Raw genomic sequence first — 27,506 nt, 5'->3', positions numbered from 1 at the left:
CAGAGAAATATTTTTCTTTGAATTGTATGCTCCAAGCAACTGTGGCTGATGTTTAATGTATCATGCTTAATGACATCACTCAGGCCTGCCTCTGAAATCTCAGGGTTTGAGATGCTTCTGACCTGGCAACTCGGTAACACATGCACAGGCACACACCCTACCTTGCCTGCTACATATTTAAGTGCATGTCTAGTCTGGCCCTCTTCCGACCATCATCATACAGGAGGGAATATAGGAGTCACCTTTATTTATCCAAGATCATCTTTCCACAGACACCTGGTGTCAAAGGTGGATTACTACTATATTTAGTTTTTACAGCATAAGAACTGAAGTTGCTTCATATAGCATGGAAATCATCTGTGGTTGCCCCCTTGTGCATTGCTCTAACCTTTTGCATTAACTTCTGAGAAAGAAAGAAAGAAAGAAAGAAAGAAAGAAAGAAAGAAAGAAAGAAAGAAAGAAAGAAAGAAAGAAAGAAAGAAAGAAGTACTAATTCTTCTGAAAGGTATATAAATATTTAATGACCTGGTAAAAATATTCATTGAGAGATTCAGTACTGGGAGAGGAGAAGACAGATGGCAGTTAGTCCCACTCCCAGCCAAGTCAATGGAGGGAGACTCCCTCAGATGCAGTCTGACGGAATGGCCACAGATGAAAGCAGCTCCAGTTTGGCCTCAAGTGGAACCTGATTATCAACTCTGAATTGGTTTCAAGGATATGTGTGAGACTGAGATACAAATTAATTCAAATTAGATCCTACAGCTCATTAGCTTCTAATATATTCCCAGATCTCCACTGTTGTGAAGAACTTAATTCTTCTCAATATTATTGATGAATATCATTTACAAAGTAGGAAGGAGGCCAAAATGAAAAACCTCTCTATGCTACAATCTGAGCTAGAATTATTAGGCAAGGAAACAACTGCAGTTCAAAATCCTTTCACTCTGCTAATCAGCTTCTTTAAAACCACTAAACAAAGGATGTAAGGAGTATGCCTATTCCTTAAAAATGGTTTATTTATTTATTTATTTTATTTAATTTATATACCGCCCTAAGCCCGAAGGCTCTCTGGGCGGTGTACAGAAAGATAAAAACAAGCACAATATATGAATACAATAAATACAATGAATCAAGAAACAAAACAACAAACAATAAAAGAACCAAACAACATCCAGAATACAAAATAATGATGAAAATGCTATTAAGGTTGCTCCCTCTGTGGGCACCAAATAGCATACTAATGTTTTCCTGCCCCCACAGCCTTTTACAACAAAAATTAAATACTCTTTTATAGACCCCACATAATAAATCACACTACAAAGAAAGGATGTGAACAACACAGGCACTACATGTATTCTGGGCAATCCCTCAAAATAAGGTTTAACTGCTGAGTCATATTGCCAACTCCATAAAAGAGGTGAACCGAGAGTGCTCTTGCCTTTGATGCTAATTTAGATCTACAATTAATAATTAAATGCCACACACAGAGTAGAACTACAGATATGAATGTGGAGGTCAATCAAAAGCCTCTCACAAACTTAAATCAGTCCTTATGTATGAAAACAAGTTATGGCAGAGCATTTATACACTAATTTGACAGAATATTTGAGGAGGAAAGGCTTTACATCTTATGTCTTCATCCAGTTGGTTGGGATCCACAGGTGGGTCTCAAACCAGGTGGACCTGGGAAAGCTGTTACTGCCATGTGGGAATCCAGTTAAGGGTGACCAGACCAAACAAGAACTACATGTGGTATCTGAGCTAGGATGCATTTTTCTGATGAGACACTCATTTTATTACTTTCCATGAATGCTGTAATGTGGCAGGAGAAAGGCATAAACCTTTTTCAATGGGGGAATTCACACGTTACTCTGTACCCAGGTAGAAGCCCCCTGTACCTGGGTACAGCTGCTCTTGAGAAAGAGTCTACACATGGTGATTTCAAAAATCACCACGTGTACAGGTACCTTGAAAAAAGACGTCTTCTGCTCACTGGTGATTCTCCCTGCATGCTGTCCATGTGGAGCTGATCGTGAGCAATTAGTTTTTCTCCCTGGAGACAGCCTTGGCCTTCATTCTAGCAGCAGCAGCAGCCAATCAGAAATGGGCTCAAGGAAACGGCAGTTGCTGGAGCCACAGATCGGGAAAGAATAAAGCTAAAATGGAGGTGAGGCAAGGGAAGGGAGACCAGCCTGAAGCAACGAATGAGCTTGAGGGTAGGAAAGAGGCAGAAAACCGGGGAGGGGCGAGCTTTGAAGGACTCACTGCAATTTTTAAAAAGTCTACTCAGAAGTAAGTCCCACTGAGTGCAGTGCTTCTGTGTGCTGGCAATGAGTGAGTTTGAGGAAAAGACACAGGAAAAAATGGAGAGGAGAGAGCTTTGCAGGATTCACATTTGAATTTTAAAAATGTCTACTCAGAAGTAAATCCCACTGAGTTCAATGGGGCTTACTCCCAGGTAAATGGAGCAGAGCTTCTGTGTGCTAGCAATAAGTCTGAGGGGAAGGAAGCAGGCAAAATGTCTACTCAGAAGTAAATCCCACTGAGTTCAATGGGCCTTACTCCCAGGTAAATAGAGTGACTAAAAATGTGAGAGAGACTTGTCAGGAAGCTAGAGCTAGGTTTAAAAAATAAGTTTATTTTACAAACTTAAATGGAGTTTAAGCCTCTTGTGGGCTCAGACAAGTGGAAACTGCTCTTTTGAGAGAAGGGCAGAAGGAAGGAGCGATCAGAAGGCTAGCGAAGAGAAAGGGGAGATATTCTGAGGGATCACACTGTAATTCTAAAAATGTCTACTCAGAAGTAAGTCTCACTTAGTTCAATGGGGCTTGCTCACAGGTAAGTGGAGTTAGGATTGCCTACAAAAATGCAAGTGTTCTGTCAGAGAAGCTAGAGCTAGGCAAGGACTGTTTACATTGTTAAACTACAATCCTAACCCTGTGCCTACTCTAAAGTAAATTCCATTCAGTTTGGTGGGACTTACTCCCAGGTAAGAAGAATTAGGATTCCAGCCCCTTAAAAGAAACAGTTGGGGGGGCAGAGAAAGGGAGGGGAGTTTGCCCATGTGTCTGCTCACAGTCCAGTCCGGTCCTAGCCATGTTTACCCAGAAGTGAGTACCACTGAGTTTAATGGGGCTTACTCCTGAAGTGAATGTGAATATAGAATTACAGCCTTTAACTTCTAAATTCAATCCTTTCCTTTAAATACTAGGTGATTTATCAATAAATATTATAAAATTTATAATGTCTGTTAAATGTTCAATGTGTCATCATGTGACTTTTATTGTTGCTTGTTACGAGTAGTACACCTACTATTCAGGATAGTGCCACAAATCCAAAACTTGCTCCAACCCCCCTGTGCAGGTAATGAATAATAGCTGCTATCACAACTGCAATGATAAAATAACTTAATGGCTAGGTAACACATTGCTCAGAAATGATAGTTATCAATAAATAATAGAAATTTTGGGTAATACCTATCTCTTGTATCTTAACAACATAATCCCAAGCAGGTTTATCGAAAGTAACTTTCACAGTTCAATGGAGCTTACTCTCAAGTAATTGTGCAAAGGATTGTAGCCTTAATCTTATTTAATGCCTTATTTCCTTTATGTCTCAACTTTCCTGCAAAGAACTCAGTGTGGCATACGTAGTCCTGCACCTCTCAAATATATCCTCAGAATAGCCCTATGAGGTAGTTTAGGCTGAGAAGGTGACTAGCCCAGAAGTCACCCAGTGAGTTTCATGGCTGAATGAGGGTTTGAATCCAGGTCTCCCAGGCCCTAGCCCAGTACTCTATCACTACACCACACTGGCTTTTGTAGAACATGTACACTACAATACCTCTAAAATTCCAGTATACATTACCCACTATACTTCTCTTCCTTGGTCTTTTAAAACCAATTGAAATCAATGGTAAGGTAAATTCTGTTGTGTGCTTTCTATTTCCTCCTAAAGGTCAAGAAAGAGAAATGTAGCCAAGACTCTTCCAATAATTTGATGACATAGGTCAGCAGTGATACATGGGGGGGGGGAGAGGGAGAATGGCAGTGGCACAGAGATGGCAAGATTGGGGGTACTTTGGTGGAATGCAGCACAAGCTTGCAGGTGTGTGCCTATGTGCTGCAGGATGGTGGTGCCACCAGCCCTGAACTTGCAGGCACCTTGTCTCATTCAGTGAGTGGCAATGTTGCCATTACTGAGAGAGCACTGCTATTGCAGAGTCAGGGATCCACCCTGCGTTTTACTAGAACCCCAAGAACCACCAACTGCAGCCAGCTGCAAAAGACATACATACGTCTAGTATGAAAGAACATGGTGTCTGAGAAGCTGCTGAGCACAGGGTTATCAGAACTGAGATGAGCTCACAGTCTTTCCACACATAGATCTATTCCTACTTTCCACAAGTATTCTTAATTTCAGTTTTCAAATTTCCAAACGGATGTGTGTCCTTTTGTTGCTATTGTTAAACAACTGGGAGCCAGAAGAGCTTGCCAATTAACTACAAATCTCCCAGGGATCTACCAATAGATTACAGCCTACCTTCTGGCCATCCCTGCACTAAATCATTTGTATGGGCAGACCTACCTTGCAGGGTTGTTGTAGCATGGTTCAAAGGAGTGCTTGCAAGAATGAAACTGCAATAGCAGAGGTAAGACTCTTCAAAACATTGCCAAGGAAGGCATTCTCAAAAAAGCAACGTCACCTTTCTACTGTGTATCCAGAAATTGAGAAGAAAAAAATTGTGGATTTGCTCATCTCTCTGCAGCTCTTTTCTATGTCAAGTGTCGTGCATCAAAATTAGACACACCTGATGGTCAAACACATGTTAATGCCTGCCTCCATTAGAAGCTGCTGTCAGGCGTAGCTGCATCACATGGTTTTATGGTAACACAAACCTGCCTTGTAGGGTTGTAATGTTTTGTTTATTTATTTATTTATTATTTGATTTATATCCTGCCCTTCCAGCAGGAGCCCAGGGTGGCAAATACTCTATGGTTCGGATGGTTAGACTTGATCAGGATTTAATACTCTAGATCAGGATGGTTAGACTTCAGATTTTTGGTATTGATTTTTTTATTATTATTATTACAAAAACCCAAGATCCACCAACCAGAGCAAGCCACAAAATATATGCACTTAAGAGTTAAATAATTCTTAGCCCAGGAATTTGTTTGGAGTTCCAAAATTTAACTGAGCTCACAATATTTCCACACAAAAATCCACTCAGATTACCCCCCACTTTCTTCATTTCAGCAGTATAATGGTGGGGTGGTCATTTTCTTGTTTTCATTGTGAAACAGGAGTCTGAAATCCTCACTGATCTTCTCTGAGTCATCCTGAGATACACCAATACATTTTGATCTACTTTCTGCCCACCCTGCATTTAAAGTGCTATCCAAAAGCTAAATATTATGACATAGATCAGTGGTTCCCAACCTCGGGTGTGTGAAGTAATCTGGAAGGGGCTGCAAACACTAAATTAATTAATTAAAAAATTTTTTTAAAAGCCTTCACTCCCTGGACACTGTCTGCTCCCCACTGCCACTGCAGATGACACCTCCTCCTTGCTCCAAATGAGGAGGACTTTTGCTGAAGTGCTAGAGCATCTTCCAGGCGCACCAAAGGCAGGCATCTGCCTCTAAAATACATGGCAGACACCAAAGGAGGCTGAGGGTGGAGCTACCAGAAAGAAGAGGGAATTACTACCACTGACTGCCGTCTCCTCACACTACCACTACTGATGACGTCCTTACTCAGAACGAGAGGGCTTTTTGTGAAGCAAAAAGAAGGCTGCAAGGAAAGGCCGCTTTCCTCCTTCCTTCCTGGAGGGAGGAGGTCACAAAAATTGTTGAGCTTATAAAGGGGGTCCCGTACTCATAAAGGTTGGGAACCACTGACACAGATCATAAAAAAAAGATACTGATGATCACTTTTTGATACTGAGCTACAAACATTTCTACTGAAAAGCCATAGCACAGAGCCTTCCTGTTTCCCAAATACCAGGAAAGGCTTTCCAGGGGACAGAGTATGTTACAGTGGGAGCAGTAGGCTGGAAAGCCCAACTGATAAATAATTTTCCCCACATTTATATTTTGAGTGTTGTTTTGTGTATTAAAACGCATTATATCCTCAAGAAAGAATCAGGTGTACCATGTTGGAAGAATAGTTTCAGTTCATAATGTTTTTTAGCAGCTTGTTTTTGTTGCAGCCCCCTCAAAATATTTTCATATATAAATATTCAATATATTTAGGTCTGCACTTTCACACATTTATCTATGAGTAAGTCCTATTGATCTCTATAGGACTGTATAGACATGTATAGGATTGTTCCATGAAAGCCTACATCAAAACCCATACATACTTTAATAACAGGCAATGAAAAATGCAATATTTTATTAACTATAATTATGATAAGTTACAGGTTAGTATTTTCTTTTTAAAAGTTGGTGTTTTGATTTTAAAAACTTAAGAATCTGCAGAAAAAATGAAAAGAGTAAAACTACATTCCTGTTTCTGCCAACACACTTTCTATTGAATGCACCCCTTGACAGGAAATAGTTTCAGGAAGTATAACAAACCCAGCATGCCTTGCCTTGTTGCCAGTAAAAGGGAATTGCTTCAATGGCGCATTTAAAAAGTGTCATTGAAGCCATTTTCTTTTCCTGGCAGCAAATGTGTATATAATAGACTGTACACTCATTGACTATTACATGTGAATAACTGTACGAGTGTACAGCCTGACTACTTCTGTACCCAGGTACACAGATTGTACACTCGTAGACTGTAACGTGTGAACAGGGCCACTAAGATACACATTTCTGGCCAACCAACTTTTCTATAGTGATGTCTGTAGGGAGGGAGCTTATACGGAGCAAGGGCACTCTGTTCACTTTCTAGTCTATTTCTATGGCTTCCTCGACTTCTCCTGGAATGGACATATGCAGGACATTATTTAGTTGTAATGCTATGGTAACACTGCATGTTGCTCTCTGAATTGCCATTTTAGGATCAGTAATGTTCATTATTAGCACTATTAAGTACAAATCAAATGTGAAAATATTAAGTGGGCTCCATGTTGCAGATTGGAAGTCAGAGGTGGGTCTCAGGACTGAACCAGCGGAAGACCACGGCTTTACACGAAGCTAGCTATCCATGGGCAGGAATTTAGAAAATGGCTCTTGGACTACATGGGTCTTCTGACTTCAAAAAAGAATAGTGGCTAAAGAGTTTGAATTGGTGCATATGGTTATGCTTTTGTGGCAATTATCCATAAATTGTTGCCCATCCGCCACATTTAGTATATTTGGATTCTATCTTACCCTATAATGTAAGAAGTACTATGAAAATGTGTATGCTGAGGCTACAATCATACGTGCATTAAACTCAGTGGGACTTACATCAGAGTAAACATGCAAAGGAATGCACTGGGGCAAAACATTGTCTGTGTGCATGCACGTAACTGGGACTTATGACTGGCAATGGCTGTACATGCTGAAATTTCTACAACAGTTTGAGCAATTATGGCCTGTATCAACTGGACTCTATGCACAGATTGTAGCCCAAATCAGTGTGTGTTTACTTTGAAAGAAGTTCAGCTGAGTGCAATGGGGTTTAGAGTGCAATCCTAACCAGTCAAGATATACCAGGATACAACTTTCCTGTGTAAATTAAGCTGCATCCTAACTGCTTCTGGTCAGGGTGTGTGTGGCACGGGTTGGGGAAGGCAACGATATGAAGGTCCAGAAAAAGTTGGTGGGAAAGTGTTTCCCCCTTCCCCCATTTTTTGAAAAGAAATTGAAAAAACTCTAGGCCTTCACATGTCTAAGGGGAGGGCAGCGCACTCCATGTTCTGCTCTTAGTCCACGTTCTGGTCTTCCATTGACTCCTGGATGAATTTAGTAATGCACCTGCATTTTTCGTAGTGTAAATTTATTTTATATATGTCAACAATTTTTATACCCTTGAACACCTTAATCTCTAAGCAGATTAGAGATCAGGTTTTTAAAAAGATACAATAAGGATAAAAATAAGCTAAAAAGCCATCAATTTTTTTTAAAAAAAACTTACTTAAAGTACCTATTAAAATAAAAAGGTCTTCACTAGACATTACACCAAGCTCTGTTGGTAGAACCAGTAAATGAGCAGTTAGGATACAGTTTGTTATTGTAAGTAATGATGTATTTTATATTGTTGTAACCTGCCCTTAGACCTCAAGGTGAAGGGTGGCTAACTAATTAATAACTATAAAAAAATATATCTCCCTGCCTCCAACACACCCATTCCCTGTCTTGACGCTCCCCGTTTTGCCCTCTACAATAACTTATGCCAGGAGGGCTTTTCCCCACATGGCACAAGAAGATATGGCAGAGCAACCCAAATCCCTTTGCACTGGGCTGGGAAGGGGGCATTGAATTGGGCAGAGGTATCCATCTGCCCATCCCACAGAATTACACCAACATCACTCCACTGGCACCGAGCTCCCCCTTCTGCCATCAGTGGAAAGCCCAGAAACAGGAGCAAGGACAGCTGAGGTAGCCTGGGATCCATCTGAGCCAGGTTTGACGACTGTGTCAGCAGGAAGTTAAGGCATCCATCTACCTGTCCACTCACCTTCTGTCTCAGCTGCTGTGAGAGCAGGGCTGTGGTTGCAGTGGTGGCCCCTCCACGCTGTTCGGAGGGGCGGAGGACTCAGGACTGCGTTTCAGGCCAGCCCAGCTGGAGTAGGGGGTACAGACAAACACCACATCCTAACCTATCTCAGCTGGCATATTTGGATTTAGAATTGCACTATTACTCCTCAATAAATACATATAGGGTTGAAATGTGAAAGAACTAAATTACAAATGATTAACAAAGACCAATAATTAGTGAACATATCAGCTTTAAGAACATCACTTGCATTGTTCTTGAGATTAATTTACCAACATTTTTAAGCAACGGGGTGCTCTAAAATGTTCCTATCATAAGATGGCATTTAGTCACATTTCTTCTTCAGAAAAAAATCAAACATTTTCAGATACGTTAATGACATTGGAGAGCACTTATTTTCAATGTAGAAAGCATTCCTCAGTGACTTGCTAGGCCTAGAAACTCCGTAGCACGCTGACTGACTGTGTCATAAGAACATAAGAAGAGCCTGCTGGATCAGGCCAGTGGCCCATCTAGTCCAGCATCCTGTTCTCACAGTGGCCAACCAGGTGCCTGGGGGAAGCCCGCAAGCAGGACCCGAGTGCAAGAACACTCTCCCCTCCTGAGGCTTCCAGCAACTGGTTTTCAGAAGCATGCTGCCTCTGACTAGGGTGGCACAGCACAGCCATCACGGCTAGTAGCCATTGATAGCCCTGTCCTCCATGAATTGGTCTAATCTTCTTTTAAAGCCATCCAAGCTGGTGGCCATTACTGCATCCTGTGGGAGCAAATTCCATAGTTTAACTATGCGCTGAGTAAAGAAGTACTTCCTTTTGTCTGTCCTGAATCTTCCAACATTCAGCTTCTTTGAATGTCCACGAGTTCTAGTATTATGAGAGAGGGAGAAGAACTTTTCTCTATCCACTTTCTCAATGCCATGCATAATTTTATACACTTCTATCATGTCTCCTCTGACCCGCCTTTTCTCTAAACTAAAAAGCCCCAAATGCTGCAACCTTTCCTCGTAAGGGAATCGCTCCATCCCCTTGATCATTCTGGTTGCCCTCTTCTGAACCTTTTCCAACTCTATAATATCCTTTTTGAGATGAGGCGACCAGAACTGTACACAGTATTCCAAATGCGGCCGCACCATAGATTTATACAACGGCATTATGATATCGGCTGTTTTATTTTCAATACCTTTCCTAATTATCGCTAGCATGGAATTTGCCTTTTTCACAGCTGCCGCACACTGGGTCGACATTTTCATCGTGCTGTCCACTACAACCCCGAGGTCTCTCTCCTGGTCGGTCACCGCCAGTTCAGACCCCATGAGCGTATATGTGAAATTCAGATTTTTTGCTCCAATATGCATAATTTTACACTTGTTTATATTGAATTGCATTTGCCATTTTTCCGCCCATTCACTCAGTTTGGAGAGATCTTTTTGGAGCTCTTCGCAATCCCTTTTTGTTTTAACAACCCTGAACAATTTAGTGTCGTCAGCAAACTTGGCCACTTCACTGCTCACTCCTAATTCTAGGTCATTAATGAACAAGTTGAAAAGTACAGGTCCCAATACCGATCCTTGAGGGACTCCACTTTCTACAGCCCTCCATTGGGAGAACTGTCCGTTTATTCCTACTCTCTGCTTTCTGCTTCTTAACCAATTCCTCATCCACAAAAGGACCACCTAATCCACATAAGAACAGGATTATACTTTCCACTACAAGGACAGAGGTCATTAAGAAGCAAATGCTGTATGGAAAAGCTCTAATTTAAGTAGAAATTCCTCCACTAATAACAGGCATTTTAATGCTTAACCATCTCTGGCTGAAAGGCATGAAGTCTGTAATAAATCTGGTGTGTACATAGAAACAGCAAACGGAAAAAGCTATTGGTCAATAAAGCAAAAGTTACAATTATGAAGCAGATTTTTAGGAGGTATTACAACAGTTTGTTTGGTCTGTATTGCTGAGCCTGTTATGCAGCAATCCAAGCAAAGCCCTAGAGAGATAATACTGCAATAACCCTCATGAAAAGATGGTTTTCATACCAAGCAGATTATTATCATTAGCAGAATAAAACCTCAGAATGCATTCTGAAAACTGTATCATCCCTAAAGCTCACAAGAGCCTTTATATATATATATATATATTGCTTTCCCACATAGTGAATCAACAAATGAACTTTTGTTCTGTGAGTGACAGGTAACTATTGCTCCTATCCCAGGAAGAGAGGATAATACAACAGTAGTGGAAAATACAAGTTTTTTTATTTATTATTTGCAGCCCGCAAATTGGGGTATTTTAAAAATACAGTCCTAAAATTTTATACACAAAGTGCAAAGGAGTAAAAGTGAGAGAGAACCATCAATCACTCAGGGTGGTGGTGCATGGATCTTAATAAGGAACTAACTGGAATAGTAGATAAAACAATGCAATCCTATACATGCTTACATGGGAATAAATTCTACTGAACACAATAGAACTCAGGTTTAGGATAGTGCTGCAGATCTGCTATCCTATGCCTATTCAACATACAAGTATGGCTCAATGAATACAGTTCAATTATTCGGCCGACTGGAATGTGCTTTATTGAGAAATACGGGGAAGGGCGATTTTTTTGGTGTCTCCTATCAAAATAAACTCTAAGATTCAAATTTGACAGCTTGTGAAGAACCGAGAACCAGCCCGGCAGGGCTCTCAGATCTGTTTAATTCTCACCTCGGGAATGACTTCAGACACTCGCAGCAGAGCAATACTCGCAGTTCAAAGCACTCAAAAATGTACCTTTCTTTTTTAAGGTCTTCTCTCATCTCCATAAGTCTAGAGATGCACAGGAAAGAAATGCAACAGACTTCACACTTTCCACGCAAGCAATCGATTAGTTTTGCCATATGGGTGTATTCGGAACTTTTTCTACCTTCCACAATGCAGGGAGAGAACGCGCGTTGGGGCGGCGGGAATTGAAATGCCCCCTCCCCCAATCACCGAGCTGTGATTCCCCAATCACTGTGAGGGAACAGAAGGTAGGGTCGCCCCTTAAGGAAAAGGCGCGTACACCGACATCCCCAACCACTCGCCTAGCTAAAGCACTAACCTTGCGCCTGCGCTTCCATTTCCGCTCCGGGTCCCACAGGGATCTGCTTGTTTAGCAGCGCCTTGCACCAGCGGAGACTTGCTATAGTCTGTGACTTGAGCGCTGCGCCGTGAGTTGCTTCGGCTAATCTCCAGCCGCTAGCGGCTCGCGCTTCCTCCCCCAGCTGCCCTTGCCCGACTCCTTCCCCCTGGCACTCGGGGAGAGAGGCTTCGAAAGAGCGCCACCTGCTGGCCCATTTGCCTCTCGGCACTGACCGCTCTCCTGTCTGCTTTTCCCTTCCCGCAGTCCTTTATACAGGCCCATTTCACACGTTGGACGGTTATAAACTCATGTTTCTCTTCGCCGTGACAGGAACTCGCATTAAAATGCCACAGATTCACGCACGCAAAATTGTTTGGATGCAGTACCTATTTTTTAAAAATGTAATGTGATGTGTAAAATAACCTCCGGAAGGGCTAGCTTATAGGTTCCCTTTTTGCCTGGTCAGTTGGATCCGGTGGTGTGGACATTACTAGTCGACTAAGGCTGCAATTCAATACACCTGGGAGTAAGTCCCATTGAACCCGATGGAGCTTACCTCTGAGTAGACCTATATTGAACTGCACTGTAAGCCCCGTAACTCATTGAAGTCTGTAACATGGTGCACTCCAGAAATAGTTTGACTACAAATCCCCTGCGCCCCAGCCAGAAAGGGCAAGAGTCAGGGATGATGGCAGTGTAGTCCTACAATATCTGGAGGGCACCATGTTGACTACCGCTAGGGCTAGGGTTGCCAGGCTCAGGGCCTGAGACTGATCCTGTATCTTTAGGAGAAAAGAAAGTCAGCCAAGTGCAGGTGTTCTTGCAACACTAATGTGAAAAACCACAAGGTGGAATTCTCCCTTCCCCCTGCACAACTTTTAAAGATACAGAAGGCCTCTTGGTTGCCAGGCCTGGCCTTCAAGATAGTTGTGCACTTTCTGAGACTGTGTCATGGCTGGAGTGTGGGGTTTGATCATGGGAAAAGCAACTTCACATCTATGCTCAGCTGTGATGTTCACTTGTGTGTTACTTTAGTTAGTTTGTTAGTTGCCACATACCCAGTGGTCTCTAGGTGACTTACAACACATTAAAAAGCATACAATATAAAACAAATTTAAAAAATACAATATACAAAATTTAAAACCCAAACAAAAAGGCCTGAGCGACAAGGAAGGTCTTTGCCTAGCCCCTAAAGGTGGATAGAGAAGGCGCTAGGCATGCCTCCCCAGGGAGAGCGTTCCATAGCTGGGGGGCCATCACTCAAAAGGTCTGTTCTCATGTTGTCCATGGAGGGAGCACATGAAGAAGGGCCTCCAATGATGAATGCAGGGTCCAGGTCAGTTCACACGGGGAGAGGTGGTCCTTAAGATACTGAGGTCTGGAGCCCTTAAGGCTTTAAAGATCTAAACCAGCACTTTGAATTGAGCCTGGAAACTAATAGGTAGCCAGTGCAACCATGATGGAATTATTGTTATACGTGTGGACCAACCTTCCCTGGTCAGCAATCTGGCAGCAGAGTTCTGCACTAGCTGAAGTTTCCAAACTGTCTTCAAAGGCAGCTCCACGTATAATGCGTTGCAGTAGTCTCTATTATTGTTGTTATCCTGCCCTTCCTTGCAAAAGGAGCCCAAGGTGGGATTATCCATTACCTACCACGATCCATGTGTAAAACATGTTAGTATACATTTTATATATATCAGTTAAAAAGAGTCAAGCAAATTCTAAGTTAACTGCAGACACACTGAATGAGTTGGAGCAAGACACAGTCTAAAGATAATTTCTCATAACAAATGGCAAAAAGAATGACCCAGCTCAGAAAACCTGTTGGGAGGAATAGCACAGAAAACTAATATATACCCCCAAAGTCTTACGATTAGTTACACATGTAAAGCTAGTCTCTGCACCTGCAACCGTCACATTTCAAAAAGTTTGTATTGCATGTGTGTCAGTTGTTCCAAGAAAAATAAAGGTCCCAAGTCCCACTGTATGTGTCATCACCCTACTTGCATATCAAGCGGCTCTCTAGATTGTGGCAACTATGTGGACATACACTCCAGGATGAATGTCAATAGTGTAACTATACTATTCCTATCAAAACAAATAGTTAAGACCTTTTTCTTGGGAGGGTTTGGAGTAGCATGAGGAAGGAGAAAGTCATACAATTACTAAGTGGAGAGAAATCTAAAATGAGCAACTGCCTAAAGCACTCTGGAACATTACAAATTTACAAACCTCATACTGCTTCTTAATTTTGTTTCTCACAGATAAAAGTGTGAGAGATAATATATATGTGTTCATTTTACACATATGAAATAATCTTGAAATCTGCCTGCGAACTAGTTTTGAATCGGAATTATTGTAGGATATAAATTATTAATTGCTTTCTTGGGTAAGTCGGCCCCTTTACAATTTGCATTTCTCCTTGGACTAAAGAAGACTTTGCTATTTATGCAGGGATAGGATATGAAGATGTATTTGAGAACGAGGGACAGCTGTTTTACAGATTTTTAAACAGATACATTTAACCACATATAGAGGATTATAGAAGCCAATGGATTTCCATGTACTGAAAATCAGAACATTTTGATGGGAAGATATGGTGCTTGATGAAATGGATATATAAATGATAAAAATCTATTAATTATAATTGGAAATGACCAGCCAAATAAGCACCTAAGGTTAATCATATTGTCTATTAAATGAGTGTATAAATTGTGAACAAAACCATAATGGGAACAGCAAGACCCACCACGAGAAGGTACCCTAATATGATGCACTTAAGAGCAGGTGACACACAACCACTAAAGTAACCATTCTTTTTTTATTTATAGAGAGTAAGACATACAAATGTCCAGTTATAAAAGATCAGGATCAAATTCTGGCTTCAGATACTGGCTTGTTTGAACCACGGTTTCCCCAAGTTCAGATGCAACAGGAAACTTTACTCCAAGTAGATGTTTTCAATCACCTTCCCTCATGCACAAAGGAAGAGGAAGTACACCAGAGTCAGGCTCGTTTAGTATCATAATGTTAAACCAGTGTGGTGTAGTGGTTAGGGTGTTGTACTACGAGCTGGGAGACCAGGGTTCGAATCCCCACAAAGCCATGAAGCTCACTGGGTGACCTTGGGCCAGTTACTGCCTCTCAGTCTCAGAGAAAGGCAATGGTAAACTACCTCTGAATACTGCTTACCATGAAAACCCTATTCATAGGGTTGCCATAAGTCGGAATCGACCTGAAGGTAGTCCATTTCCATTTCAAACCATTGTTTAGTGGTACATGTGAACCAGGCCTCTGTGTGTCATGATACTTTTACAAACACAAACAAATCCCAATCCTCATGGATGAAGTTGGAAGCTTCACAGTTGGCATAAGGTCAACAGAGGTGCAACATGAGAAGAGGCCTTCTTGATTGTAGTATATGGTTTATTAAATTCTCTGTCCAATGAGCTGGTGCTGACTTTGTTCTCTTTTGGGTACCAGGTGAAGACCTTTTTTATTTTCCCAGGCTTTTAATTTTTAAGGCAGGGGTGAGGAGCCTTAGTCTGGGTTCCAACTCCAATCAGGTGAGTGGCTGTGATGGTTGATGAAAGTTGTGGTCTAGCAACATCTAGAGGACCAGAGGTTCCCCACCTCTGTCTTAAGACTTTATTCGTGCTGGTATTAACATTTACATATATTTCGTTGTTTTGCACTGGCTTTATTGTTGTGAGACACCCTGGGAACATTTGTATTGAAGGGTAGCATAATTTTGCTAGATTTCAAGGACTTATAATAAACAGGGCTCTTCAGCTGTCAACTGAACTGCTCTGTTAAAAACAAGGTACTTCTGTGTTGCATGCTGATAACACTTGTGCACATGCTTATGATTGTGTTAAGTTATTTTGTATTTGTTTTCCACTATATTTTGTATAACTTTAACAGGAATCCTCAAATAACACAGAGCAAATTAATAACTAGTTATGTGAATAAAAGCCCTTCAAATATATAAACAAAATTAAATTAAAACCATTCTCTGCCATATGACATCACTCTTGAGACCTTAAACTAATATCACATCTTGATGGAAATGTGGATAAAAATAAAAAAAAGAAAAATACATTTAAAGTACAACCTTATTTCTTCTGAGATGTAAGGTCCAGGTAAGTATGAATAGAAATGCAACTTAAAAGGGATAAAAACTGCCTCAGCCATTATCAGTAAGATTTTAAACTTGCTCCAATACCATCCAAAAATATGTTACAGTAAGTCACTTCTGAATTTGTGCACTTTAGGTAAGTGTGTACTATCTTAAGTTTATCAAATAAACTTCTCAGCAGAGTTTTGATTCTCAAAAACTTTGCCTATTTTAGGACAAAGTAAATCTTCGTTCCAAAAATGACTAAAACGAAAGGAACCGTTGGCAAAACTCCTCCAATAACTGTCCAGGTTACATGACACCACATAAATGGTGTTTAAAGTTCATCAGCATTCAAAATTCTTGTTCAAAAGAAATCACACCCCACTTATACTCTCAGATTAACATTTTTCCATTTTGACTATAATGTCTGCCACTGACTTGTTGAGTTTCTTCATGGAATTTGCCATTTTGGAGATTTCATCCCATTTTTCTGATTCAAGAGACTGATGTAACGCATGCCTTGTTTTTAATGCTGAAATGGCTTCATCCAGCTGCAACATTTTATTGGATGTCTGTAGGAGACTGCTTTATCAACAAGCTAAAGAAAGAAAATTGTGAAAGAACATGTTTCCTGATGGCCAAACTACATGTTACATTAAGCAAACTATTTTTAAAAAAGCAGTTTAGACCTGTCTCTTCTCTTTCCTAACAAAAAAAGCAATTGTCTGTGGGAGGTGGCCCTCTAGATCTGGACAGCAGCAGCAGGAGGGTGTTTATCCCCTTCCTCTGTGTTTGTTTCCTGAACATTACCTATCTGAAGCTGCTTTGTACCCTGTGGAATAAAAATTCCTAGGCCTCAAAATTTTGGTTAAGACTTTGCAAGTATGAAAGGGGTGATGGGAAGAATGACACTGAACCATGCTGGAAGAATATGTTGCAAAGATATGTCACAGAACGTTCCGAGAGAAACTGCTGAATGCTTGACCTTCTAAGCATACGTATGTAGCACTGATGAAAGCTGCTTCCTGTGTGCCTTAGAAATTTTGCTATATGAATGTGCTGAAAATTGCCTATGGGAAAGAACTTTGGACTTATGCTTGTCTGAATTTCTATCCAAGCGGCTGCTTGCTCTGTTCTAGTCTGCTTTGTTTTAATAAAGTGCCTCTGGCAAGATCTAGATTCAAACACAACATGAAGCTCTATTTTCTTCCACACCCCCAAAGATGCTACTTCAGAGATACTTCAAATACAGATATTGTATCAGCAGATATTGTATCAGGTGGTGATTAGTTGCACTCATCGTGTGAGTGGATGGTACTAATAATATGTGAATGATTTGTAAACAGTGTGCTTTATGTTAGTTGGGAATTTGTATCATGCTGCCTAATAACTTTCTCCAATTTTAGTAATATAAACATGATTATAGATATGGATATTGTATATTTATATACCTGGATTTTTCTTAATGTAAATCACCTGAAATTGTGCTTATTATCAATGTATATATTTTGATTATGTATTGGATTTTGCTGATTATAAATGGCTTCGAGATCTGAGAATAGTAAGAGGTCTACAAACGGACATAATAAATAAATAGCAAGGTTGGTGACTTCATGAGAAAAATGTAAATTCCCACACGCTGTGGTCCCAGTCCAGACTAGGTTCCCTGCAGCTGCTTTATGTTAAAAGAAGTGGCAGGTCCTGATTACATTTTCAAACAGCATGCTTAAACAAATTAGGTTTGCAGTTACTTGTGTTTCATAAAAAGGTTACAATCCTATGCATGCTTTCTTGGGAGTAAGTCCACAAATTCAATGGGATTTACTTCCAAATAAACTCTCATAAGATTATGATGTACGGATTACTCAGATTTTATGTAATGATAATGATGTCACAAATGCCTGTAAGTAAATATAAAGTATTGTTGTGAGTTTGGGGGTTGGAATGGATGATTCCTGTTAGTCCCCTTCCAGCCTGATTTGGAATCCTGTGCCTTGGGGTGAGGGGCTGGATCTGCTGGAGATTCTTTGGTTAAGCTAATAGCGTGGCCAGGTTGTTAATGGGTCTATTAGGTGCCCAGTAACTGGTGAATGGGCCAGGAAGATCTTTTTGTCATTGAAACTCTTCAGGAGAGCCTCCCCGCCCTCCTGGCGGCTAGCAGAGGTTTGTACTTCGAGTGTGTTTAGAGTGGTCTAAAAGAAGGCTGGAAACTGGAGGCAGGCAGAGAGGCTGTCTCTCTGCACCATGGTTTTAGGATGCCTCCTGTAACACTTATGGGAAAGCTGGATATTGGACTGCTGATGCCTTGAACCCCTCCATCCTAAGCTCAGGTTGGAATGTGTGTAAATAAATTAACCATATTTCATAAAGACACCGCAGTCTCCACTGACCTTCTTCCCAAAGGAAACCAAACCCTGGATGAGCACAGGGACCCCTGAAATCTCACTGCTCGGAGATTGGGGAGGCCACAACAGTAAGTATACATAAATTACATGCAACTGGAATAATTGCATATTTTCCCTGTTTACACCTGTTTCCATTTACCTCCTTTTCTTTTGTTGTTTCACTATTCTCTTGTACTCTGTGGAGCATTATGCACAATCATGATGCTATATAAATAAATAGTGATGGTGCACTTTCCACTTCATGTATCTTCTGATGAAGTAGGGTTTGTCAAGGAAAGCTGATGCAGCAAAGCTCCCAAACTATCTGTAAATAGCAGGTGTAGGGAACCTCCAACTTGCAGGACTAATTAGACCTGACAACAGGCCTCCCCATTTGGTCTGCAAGGCTATTTGGGCTTACCCACACCCAACTGACTACACCCAACATCACAAGACAGGTAAAAACCTGGCTCAGCCAAAAGGGTATTGGTGCAAAAAGGCAGCTGTGCAAAACAGTGCCTTGAGAGGGGCTTCTGAAGACATCTGCAAAAGCTTCTTTCAAAGTGCCTTTTCGCTCAATGCTTTCATCAAAGGGACTTCTGAAGATGCAAAAATTACCTGGTTGTGGGATCTTCAGAAACCCTTTTCAAAGCACTGTACAAAATAGCACTCTGAAAGGGGCCTCTGAAGACCCCTGTGGTCAAAAAAAGGTCACCTGATATCATTGTGATGTCAGCTGACTGACAGGTGTGCAGCTCCACCCATATGTCTAACTTGGCCTCAAAGGGTGGGGGAGATAAAAATCTGGTCTGCTGAGCTGAAAAGGTTACCCAGATGTGATTTACAGCTATCAACAATTACTAGTCCTGGTGGCTGTATAACCTCCATTATCAAGAGGCAGCATGCTTCTGAGTACTAGCTGCTGGGGTTTGCAAGCAAGCAAGTGCTACTGGCTTATGTCCTGCTTATGTGATTCTCAGAGGCATCTACTCTTCTTAAATATGTGTAACAATTATCTCTTCATGCGTGAGCTTTCTTCCAGATGGGTCCCAAACATCTTTACTTGCAGTCCCTCAAATTCAGTATAGACTGGATAAAAGAATTTACCTGCTTCTGCAGATTAGTTGCAAGATCGACCAGCAGAGCTTTGTCTCTTTTCAGTTCAAGATTGTCCTGTTTCTCTTTGTCTATCAAAGCTCTAACTTCAGCTACTTGACTGCTCATTGTTGCAATACGTAAGTTAAAAGATGTGCTTCCTTTTTTCAAAATAGTAATCTGTGAGAAAAGACAAACAATAAATAAACTAGGAAGAGACATAATAAAAATAAGTATCAATATAAAAACGCTTCCGAAGTGTTTTGCACAGAACAATGAAAGCAAGACCAAAAAAAGGCTATGCATGCAGAAGGTGAGCATGATACTTAGAATCATAGAATAGTAGAGTTGGAAGGGGCCTACAAGGCTATCAAGTCCAACCCCCTGCTCAATGCAGGAATCCAAATCAAAGCATTACCGCCGGATGGCTGTCCAGCTGCCTCTTGAATGCCTCCAGTGTCAGAGAGTCCACTACCTCTCCAGGTAATTGATTCCATTGTTGTATGGCTCTAACAGTTAGGAAGTTTTTCCTGATGTCCACTCCAAATCTGGCTTCCTGCAACTTGAGCCCATTATTCTGTGTCCTGCACTCTGGGACGATCAAGAAGAGTTCCCGGCCCTCCTCTGTGTGACAAACTTTCATGTACTTGAAGAGTGCTATCATATCTCCCCTCAGTCTTCTCCTCTCCAGGCTAAACATGTCCAGTTCTTTCAGTGTCTCCTCATAGGGCATTGTTTCCAGTCCCCTGATCATCCTTGTTGCCCTCCTCTGAACCTGTTCCAGTTTGCATGCATCCTTCTTGAAGTGCGAAGACAAGAACTGGATGCAGTATTCAAGATGAGGCCTAACCAGTGCTGAATAGAGGGGAACTAATACGAAACTATACTTCTGTTAATGCAGCCTAATATAGGATTTGCCTTCTTTGCAGTCACATCACACTGTTGGCTCATATTCAGCTTGTGATCAACAACAATTCCAAGATCCTTCTCACATGTCGTATTGCTGAGCCAAGTATCCCCTATCTTATAACTGTGCATTTGGTTTTTTCCTAAGTGTAGAACTTTGTATTCATCCCTGATGAATTTCATTCTGTTGTTTTCAGCTCAATGCTCCAGCCTATCAAGATCCCTTTGAATTTTGTTTCTGTCTTCCATGGTATTAGCTATGCCCCCCAATTTTGTATCATCTTCAAATTTGATAAGCATGCTCTGTACCTCCTAATCCAAGTCATTAATAAAAATGTTGAAGAGCACTGGGCCCAGGACCGAGCCCTGTGGTACCCCCCTCATTACTTGCACCCAGTTTGAGAAGGAACCATTGATAAGCACTCTTTGAGTATAATCAGCCTTTCCCAACCAGTGTGCCTCCAGATGTTGTTGGACCACAATTCCCATCTTTCCTGACCATTGGCAATGCTGGCTGAGGCTGATGGGAGTTATGGTCCAACAACATCTGGAGGCACACTGGTTGGGAAAGGCTATGATTCTGGAGCCAACTGTGGATCCATCAGACAGTTGTTCCATCCAGCCCACATTTAGCTAGCTTGCTAATCAGAATATCATGGAGCACTTTGTCAAAAGCTTTGCTGAAGTCGAGATATATTATGTCCACAGCATTCCCACAGTCTACAAGGGAGGTTACCTGGTCAAAAAATGAGATAAGGTTAGTTTGGCAGGATTTGTTCTTCATAAATCCATGTTGGCTCCTAGTAATCACTGCATTATTTTCAAGGTGCTTACAGATTGACTGCTTTATAATCTGCTCCAGAGTTTTATGTTAGGCTGAGTGCTCTGTAGTTCCCCGGTTCATCCTTTTTGAAGATAGGGACAACTTTAGCTCTCCTCCAGTCATCTGGCCCTTCACCAGTCCTCCATGATTTCACAATAGATAGTGGTTCTGAGAGTTCTTCAGCCAGTTCCTTCAATACTCTAGGATGCAGTTTATCGGGCCCTGCCGATTTGAACTCGTTCAAAGTGATTAGGTATTCCTTGACAGTTTCTCTTTCAATCTCAATGTTGAGCCTCAGCTCTCCCTGGAGGGGCAGGGAGGGGGGAGGCATGAGTTTCAGGAGCCTCAGCTGCCAGAAGGCGCAGAAGACCCAGGAGTTGTTGAGTCTGAGCAGGACCGGGGGGGGGGAAACGAGCCTGAACTCGAGCCAATTCCCAAAGATAGCATGATCTCTGAAGAGAGAGCACCGCCCCCAGTTGTTACAGAGGACCTGTTGGGGGAAGCTCCGGAGAATTTGCCAACTCCTCCCTTGCCAAGCAGTTCCCAGGATGCCACCAGCGTGACGCAGCCTCCTGACCTCGAGCCTGCTACTCAGGAGCAGGTGTCCTCCAATGAGCCGTTGGAAACATGCCCCCCATCACCTCGCTCCCGCTGCCGCGAGAAATGGACACGGCAGAGACAGGACTTGCGAAGGAGTCAGAGATTACAATCAAAAACGTTCCCTACTTAAGCTTGCAGCTCACAGTGGGGAGCTGCTGAGTCAACTTCCTTCATACACCGCAGAGCATGTCTAGAGTGTAGTTAGGGACTTTTAGTGAGTTAGTGGTTTTTCTATGAAGCACAATGCCTTTGATGTATCCATTACTTTAATAAAATGAGATTTAATTGCACCCGCGTCTCAGCCTCGTGGTTCCGGCTCTGGACGGGACACTCAAGCTCCAATCCTGACCCTTCTACTTCATGTTTCCCGGGAGGGTCACAGACCCTTTTTTGGGAGAAGACTGAGCCAAAGTAGGAACTGAGCACTTCTGCCTTTTCTTTGTCATCTGTTATCATTTTGCCATCCTCATTGAGTAGCTGCGCCACCATTTCTTTTATCTGTCTTTTACTATGGACATACCTGAAGAAAGCTTTTTTGTTGCTTTTAGCATCTCTCGCTAACCTCAGCTCATTCTCAGCTTTAGCCTTCCTGACGCCATCCCTGAAATTCCATGATACCTGCCTGTACTCTTCCTTTGTGGCCTGGCCTTCTTTCCACTTCCTGTATGTGTCCTTTTTGTTTTCAGGTCATCTATAAGCTTTTTGTTAAGCCACATTGGCTTCTTCTGCTGTTTCCCCCCTTTTTTCCTTGTTGGAATTGCTTGCCATTGCGCTTTTAGAATTTCCTTTTTTAGAAACTCCCACCCATCTTGGACTCCTTTTCTCATTGGGGTGGTTTGCCATGGAACCGTACTTATAATTGTTCTGAGTTTATTAAAATCAGCTTATCTCCAACACAAGCCAGAAATTTCTTGGAGGGGCCATATTTGGCAGAATTTTCCAAACAGATATCGGGATAATTGAAATCCCCCATTACTACTACATCATGCCTCCTCGAAACATTGGCAATTTGCTTTTCAAAAATTACATTCTAGTCTTCTCCTTGATTGGGTGGTCTGTAATAGACTCCAAGCCACACATTCCTTTTAGTACTTGCCCCATTAATTTTTATCCAAATACTCTCGGTGGAGCTACCAACATCATCTTCCTGTATTTCTCTGCAGGGATATATATTTTTAACTTATAGCATGACTCCACTTCCCTTTTTATTCCTTCTGTTCTTTATGAACAAGTCATATCCTTCAACAGCTGTATTCCAGTCACGGGAGTCATCCCACCAAGTTTCAGTTACACCTATCAAGTCGTAATTGCCCTCCTGTATTAAGAGTTCAAGTTCGTCCTGCTTGTTTCCCATGCTCTGCGCATTAGTATACAGACATTGAAGACCATGTGATTTATGGCTTGGCTTCCTTACTACATTTTTCTGAGGACTGTTACTGGTCCATATTACAACCGATCTCTCTGTTCCCGTTACTGTGCACAAGCCTTCATCAGTCGTTACCACCAAGTTTACTTCTCCCTCCCCCTTAGGATTCAGTTTAAAGCCCTCCTGATGAACTTCTCCATGCTGTGGCCAAACACATTCTTCCCAATCCTTGTGAGATGCAACCCATCACTTGCCAGCAGTTCATCTTGCAAGAAACATAGCCTGTGGTCCCAGAATCCAAATCTCTCACGGCAGCACCACCTTCGTAGCCATTCATTCACATGGAGTATTTTTCTTTCCCTGTCTACTCCTCTTCTAAGTACTGGAAGGATGGAGGGAAAAGTATCTGGGCCCCAACGTCCTTGAGTTTCCTTCCCAGAGCTTCAAAGTCTGATGTGACTTCTTTGTAGCTCTGTTTGGCAGATGGATGAGGAAAAAGGGATACCTGTCGGTAGGCTTGATGAGTGATAGCAACCGTTCTGTCACATCTTTAATCTGTCCTCCTGGTAGACAGCATACCTGGCAAGTCCACGGATCTTCTCTGCATACTTGAGTTTCGATCCCACACAGTAGGGAGTCTCCCACTACTAGTACTCTTCTCTTCTTGTTGTGGGGCGGTTTCATTGGCCCTGCTTGATTGAGCTTCAGCCTCTTGCTCGCTGTCGCACGGGGTCTCCTGTAATTCTTCCACCACAGGCTGTCCTCCATTCTCGAGTGGTTGAAAGTGGTTCCATAGTTCCACTGGCAAAGGGTGTCTTCTAGCTCTTCTGCTCCTGTCACCCTTTCCCAAGGAGTTTCCTCCACTTCGTTGTTCCTCTCCAAAGCAGTCTCCTCTTCTACCACATGCTGTTCCTCTTCCACCTCCACTTCTCTTTGAGGCTGTTGTTCCAGCATTCTGTCTAAGAACTCTTCATCTTCTCTTATAGTCCTCAGTGTGGCCACCCGCCATTCGAGGCCTCTCACTTTTTCTTCCAACAGTGCCATGAGCTTGCACTTGTTGCACGTGTACGTTATGTTGTTCTCAGGCAAGAAAACAAACATGGCACACACCTTGCAGTTCACAAACACTGGAGTATCCTTCCCATTCAAACTCTCTTCTACCTTTTCTTTCTTTCTAACTACTTGTTTTGGAGTGGCCTCTGCTTTGTCTTGTCCTACTTCAGGGTAAACTTGAGAGTCCCACTGGTATGCAGTGCGCTGTACAAGGAGAATTAGTCTCTCTTTTTTTAGGGACCTCCCCCTTCACATCCCGTCAAAGTCCTTTATCAAACTCCTGTTTGTTCTACCTGTTTGCTTGCTCTCTGAAAGCTGGCTTGCTTATATGTCCTCACCTGTAGACCGAGACAGCTCCCTCCACTCTGCTGTTAGGAGTCAGGAAACAGAATGAAAATCCCAGCACACACAGCTGCTGCTTGTTGCCCTCAGAAGTTCTCAGGCCGCACCCTTGAGCCAATAGCTAACAAGCCATACCCCTTCCAATCAAACTGCTATGGAGCCCTTCAGAGCACATGGCTTAGTGCACACGGCTTCAGAGCCCTTTTGGCCTTTTTCCTTTCCTCGCTACAGCTCCTTTGTCAATCTCCTGTTCGCTCGCTCTCTGAAAGCTGGCACTTTCTTGGTTTGGGGTTGAATCTATTAGTCCAGGGGCTGTTGCCTGATTATTAGCTTGTGGTAACACAGAGGCGGGCTTTTACACTGGTGACACCAGTTGTGGAATGCTCTCCCTGCTGAAATTAGTATTTAGTAAGTATTTTAGTATTTAGTTAGTATTCAGCTGGCTCTTGAAGCACATCTGTTTAGATAAACATTCTCCTGATCTCTTGACTCGTACCTCCTGTTTTAAATTGCTATCTGAACTCTTTTAATTGTGCTGTTGCTGTTTTAATGGTCTTGTTTTATTGTACATTTTAATTGTGAATGTTTATTTCATGTTTTCATGAAATTGTTTTATTGTCTATTTTAATTTTATGTAATTGGTTTTATACTTGTAAACCACTTAGAAGCCATCCTGGCAATTAAGCAGTATATACATTAATTAAATCTTCATAGCAGCAGCAAAGATCTGGTAAGAACCAGGAGACAGGATATTGAGCTGAGCTGGAGATATTAGGCAAAATCCAAAGAAACCTAGATGTCCTCAAGCACTTTGTAAAAGCTGAATTATCAAACTCCTTATTTTCCTAGTGCCATGCTGTAAGGCCACCTGTAGGCCTGCCCAGCTCACTTTCGTGGCACTCTGAAGAACAAAGGAGCTATTGACCAAGTGGCAAGAGCACTAGATACTAACACAAGGGATGGGTGTAGCATGCAGCTTTAGAGGGCATTTGTGGGGGGGGGATCACCAATCACAGGAGTTAATAACACTACCAGAAATTTATTTGTAACTGATCCCCTGCTCCCTTTATTTCTGATTATCTCTACAAATGTGGTATTAGGTATGCATTTGCTAAGATGATGTTGTACCTTTGGGCACAATCTGTACCTGCTTATACTGAGTGAGACCAGTGATCCTCCTGGCATAGTACCATTTAGTACCATTTTCATTGGCAGCAGCAATCCTAGATGTCATTCTTTCCCAGCAATGGTACCTAATGATGCCAGGAATTGAACCCATGCTCTACATCTCTAAGCTTCAGCCCCTACTAGAAGTTGAATGATAGAAATCAGAATGTAAGATTGATTCTACAGTAAATTAAACATACATAAATTTATAAAGTTTGACTCAAATGAGGCAAGAGGAATCCTTCAATATCCTTCCATATCTAGATTACCATTCTCTGATCTATGAACCTTCTAAGAAAAGAGTCCTATTGCTCATTTCAGAATTAGAAAGCGTTAGGAGAATCACTAGTATCAAATAACCTTATCCTCAAGGTCTTGGAAGGTGCTATTTTCTTGCTTCAGGAGTTCTTGGTGCCTCATGATCTCTCGTTGCAGATGATCTTCACGGTCTTTCAGCATCAGAAATTGAGCAATGCTGTCAGAGTGGGATGTATAACTCTCCTCGAGTGCTCTCTCCTGTAGCAAGTTTTATAAGCAAAGGTGGACTAAGTATGAAATAACATCTCTCATATAGTTCTTGAAAGCACAGCAGTCAATAGCATTTGGAGTAACCACCTTGAAATAATTTAGTTGTGGAACTGACACTTTTCTGTACCTGACTACACAGTATGTTTTCACTTCATATCATTCCTACCTACGCAATAACTTGTTAGCTTGCCTCCTTAATGAAAGCTCCATGCAAAAGAGCATGCACACATAGGTAAATACATTATTCAAGAGGCACATGCCTTCAGAGCCTACCCAGAAATATAAATGGAATTGGATGAAACAGGTAGTAGGAAGAAGATGGAGCATGAAGACTTTGTATCAACGCTACGTGACAGTTCTTTCAACAGCGCAGCCCACAGTGGATCCACATTGTCTACTGTGAAAATAAATGAAGGATCAGTTTTGAACCCATTCAGGATCTACGTGTCCTTTATGTGTTTGGAATCAGGGGAGAATCAGATGCAATGAATAAACATATTTAGTATTTACTTTGCAATGCCTTTAGCATCTTCTGAAGATATAGTTTCAGGTTGCTCACATTTCCCCCCTTGTTTCTTGGTGTCTAAATGGTCCTAACCGTATGCTTTTATATCTCTAAAATGTTACTTAAACACAGAAGGAAATTATTGATACTCAAATCCCACAATCTGGTTTGCATCAGAGGGAGAAATAATATTCAGTTGGCCTACTTCTATCAGTGGCCTTCAGGAGTTTACAGATTCATTTGTCAAATTTTTACCTGTCTATGAAAAAGAACTATAGAAAATAATTATTTGGCAACTTCCAAATGTAAATCTGTTGGAAAACATCACTCTCCTATGTACAATCTTCTGCAAATGTTTTGTATTAGTTGGTCAAATTGATCCTTTCCTTACAATGTTTGTTTGCTTGATAAGTTCCAAGAGCCTGGATCGCAGTGTAGCATTTTCCTTGGTCAAAGCTGCATAATCATCCACCATTTTACTTCTTAAGAAACAATCCTGTTCTGCTAGTAGCTCCCTCTCACATATTTGTTGATGAAGGAAAGATATCTCATTCCTAATCAGAAAATATATACACGTTAATCTAATCATTTATATTCTTTTTGATTAAAAAAATACCCAGAATTAAAATCCACAATAAAATACAAAAACAAATCACCAAAACAAAAAACAAACAAACAAAAACATGAACAAATAAAGCAGTAGATCATCATAGAGGCTCAACAGTCAATTGATAAACATGCTCTTGAAACACCTAGGTGAAGCCCAGAATCCTTTTGTGGGGGCCACCCAACTCCAGGCTATACAATATTTCTTGCAACAGAACCTGTATTACTAAATCACAGCACAGTTTCCAAAATGGTAA

General features: G+C 41.6%; 2 protein-coding genes across 13 annotated transcripts in view; both read right to left on the bottom strand.

The window, feature by feature from the left end:
• The window catches only part of TPD52L1 (TPD52 like 1), a 73,960-nt gene extending 61,835 nt beyond the window's left edge, over nt 1-12,125 (bottom strand). For 2 of the 8 annotated variants that reach the window (XM_061623760.1, XM_061623758.1), the window contains exon 1: nt 1,968-2,109. Coding sequence is in view for 3 of the 8 variants with exons in the window: in XM_061623763.1 (XP_061479747.1) it covers nt 11,734-11,752 (19 nt within the window). In the remaining 5 variants the exon portion in view is untranslated. Of the gene's footprint in view, nt 1-1,967; nt 2,110-11,357; nt 11,634-11,733 lie in introns of those variants that run through there. The other 6 variants (XM_061623762.1, XM_061623763.1, XM_061623754.1 and 3 more) reach the window with 6 other exon arrangements.
• Nucleotides 12,126-14,963: 2,838 nt separating this feature from the next.
• LOC133383302 (FK506-binding protein 15-like) overlaps nt 14,964-27,506 on the bottom strand; it is a 38,531-nt gene continuing 25,988 nt past the window's right edge. For 4 of the 5 annotated variants that reach the window (XM_061623752.1, XM_061623750.1, XM_061623748.1 and 1 more), the window contains 4 exons: nt 27,035-27,197; nt 25,971-26,126; nt 19,366-19,533; nt 14,964-16,472 (listed from right to left, as the gene is read on the bottom strand). In XM_061623752.1, coding sequence (XP_061479736.1) covers nt 16,401-16,472; nt 19,366-19,533; nt 25,971-26,126; nt 27,035-27,197 — 559 coding nt within the window. In that variant the 3' untranslated portion in view covers nt 14,964-16,400. Of the gene's footprint in view, nt 16,473-19,348; nt 19,534-25,970; nt 26,127-27,034; nt 27,198-27,506 lie in introns of all 5 variants that reach the window. The other variant, XM_061623753.1, reaches the window with a different exon arrangement.

The sequence above is a fragment of the Rhineura floridana genome, chromosome 4, assembly GCF_030035675.1.
Source record: "Rhineura floridana isolate rRhiFlo1 chromosome 4, rRhiFlo1.hap2, whole genome shotgun sequence".
Lineage (NCBI taxonomy): Eukaryota > Metazoa > Chordata > Lepidosauria > Squamata > Rhineuridae > Rhineura > Rhineura floridana.
The sequence above is the reverse complement of the archived record's forward strand: the minus strand, read 5'-3'. Positions and strand labels throughout refer to the sequence as shown.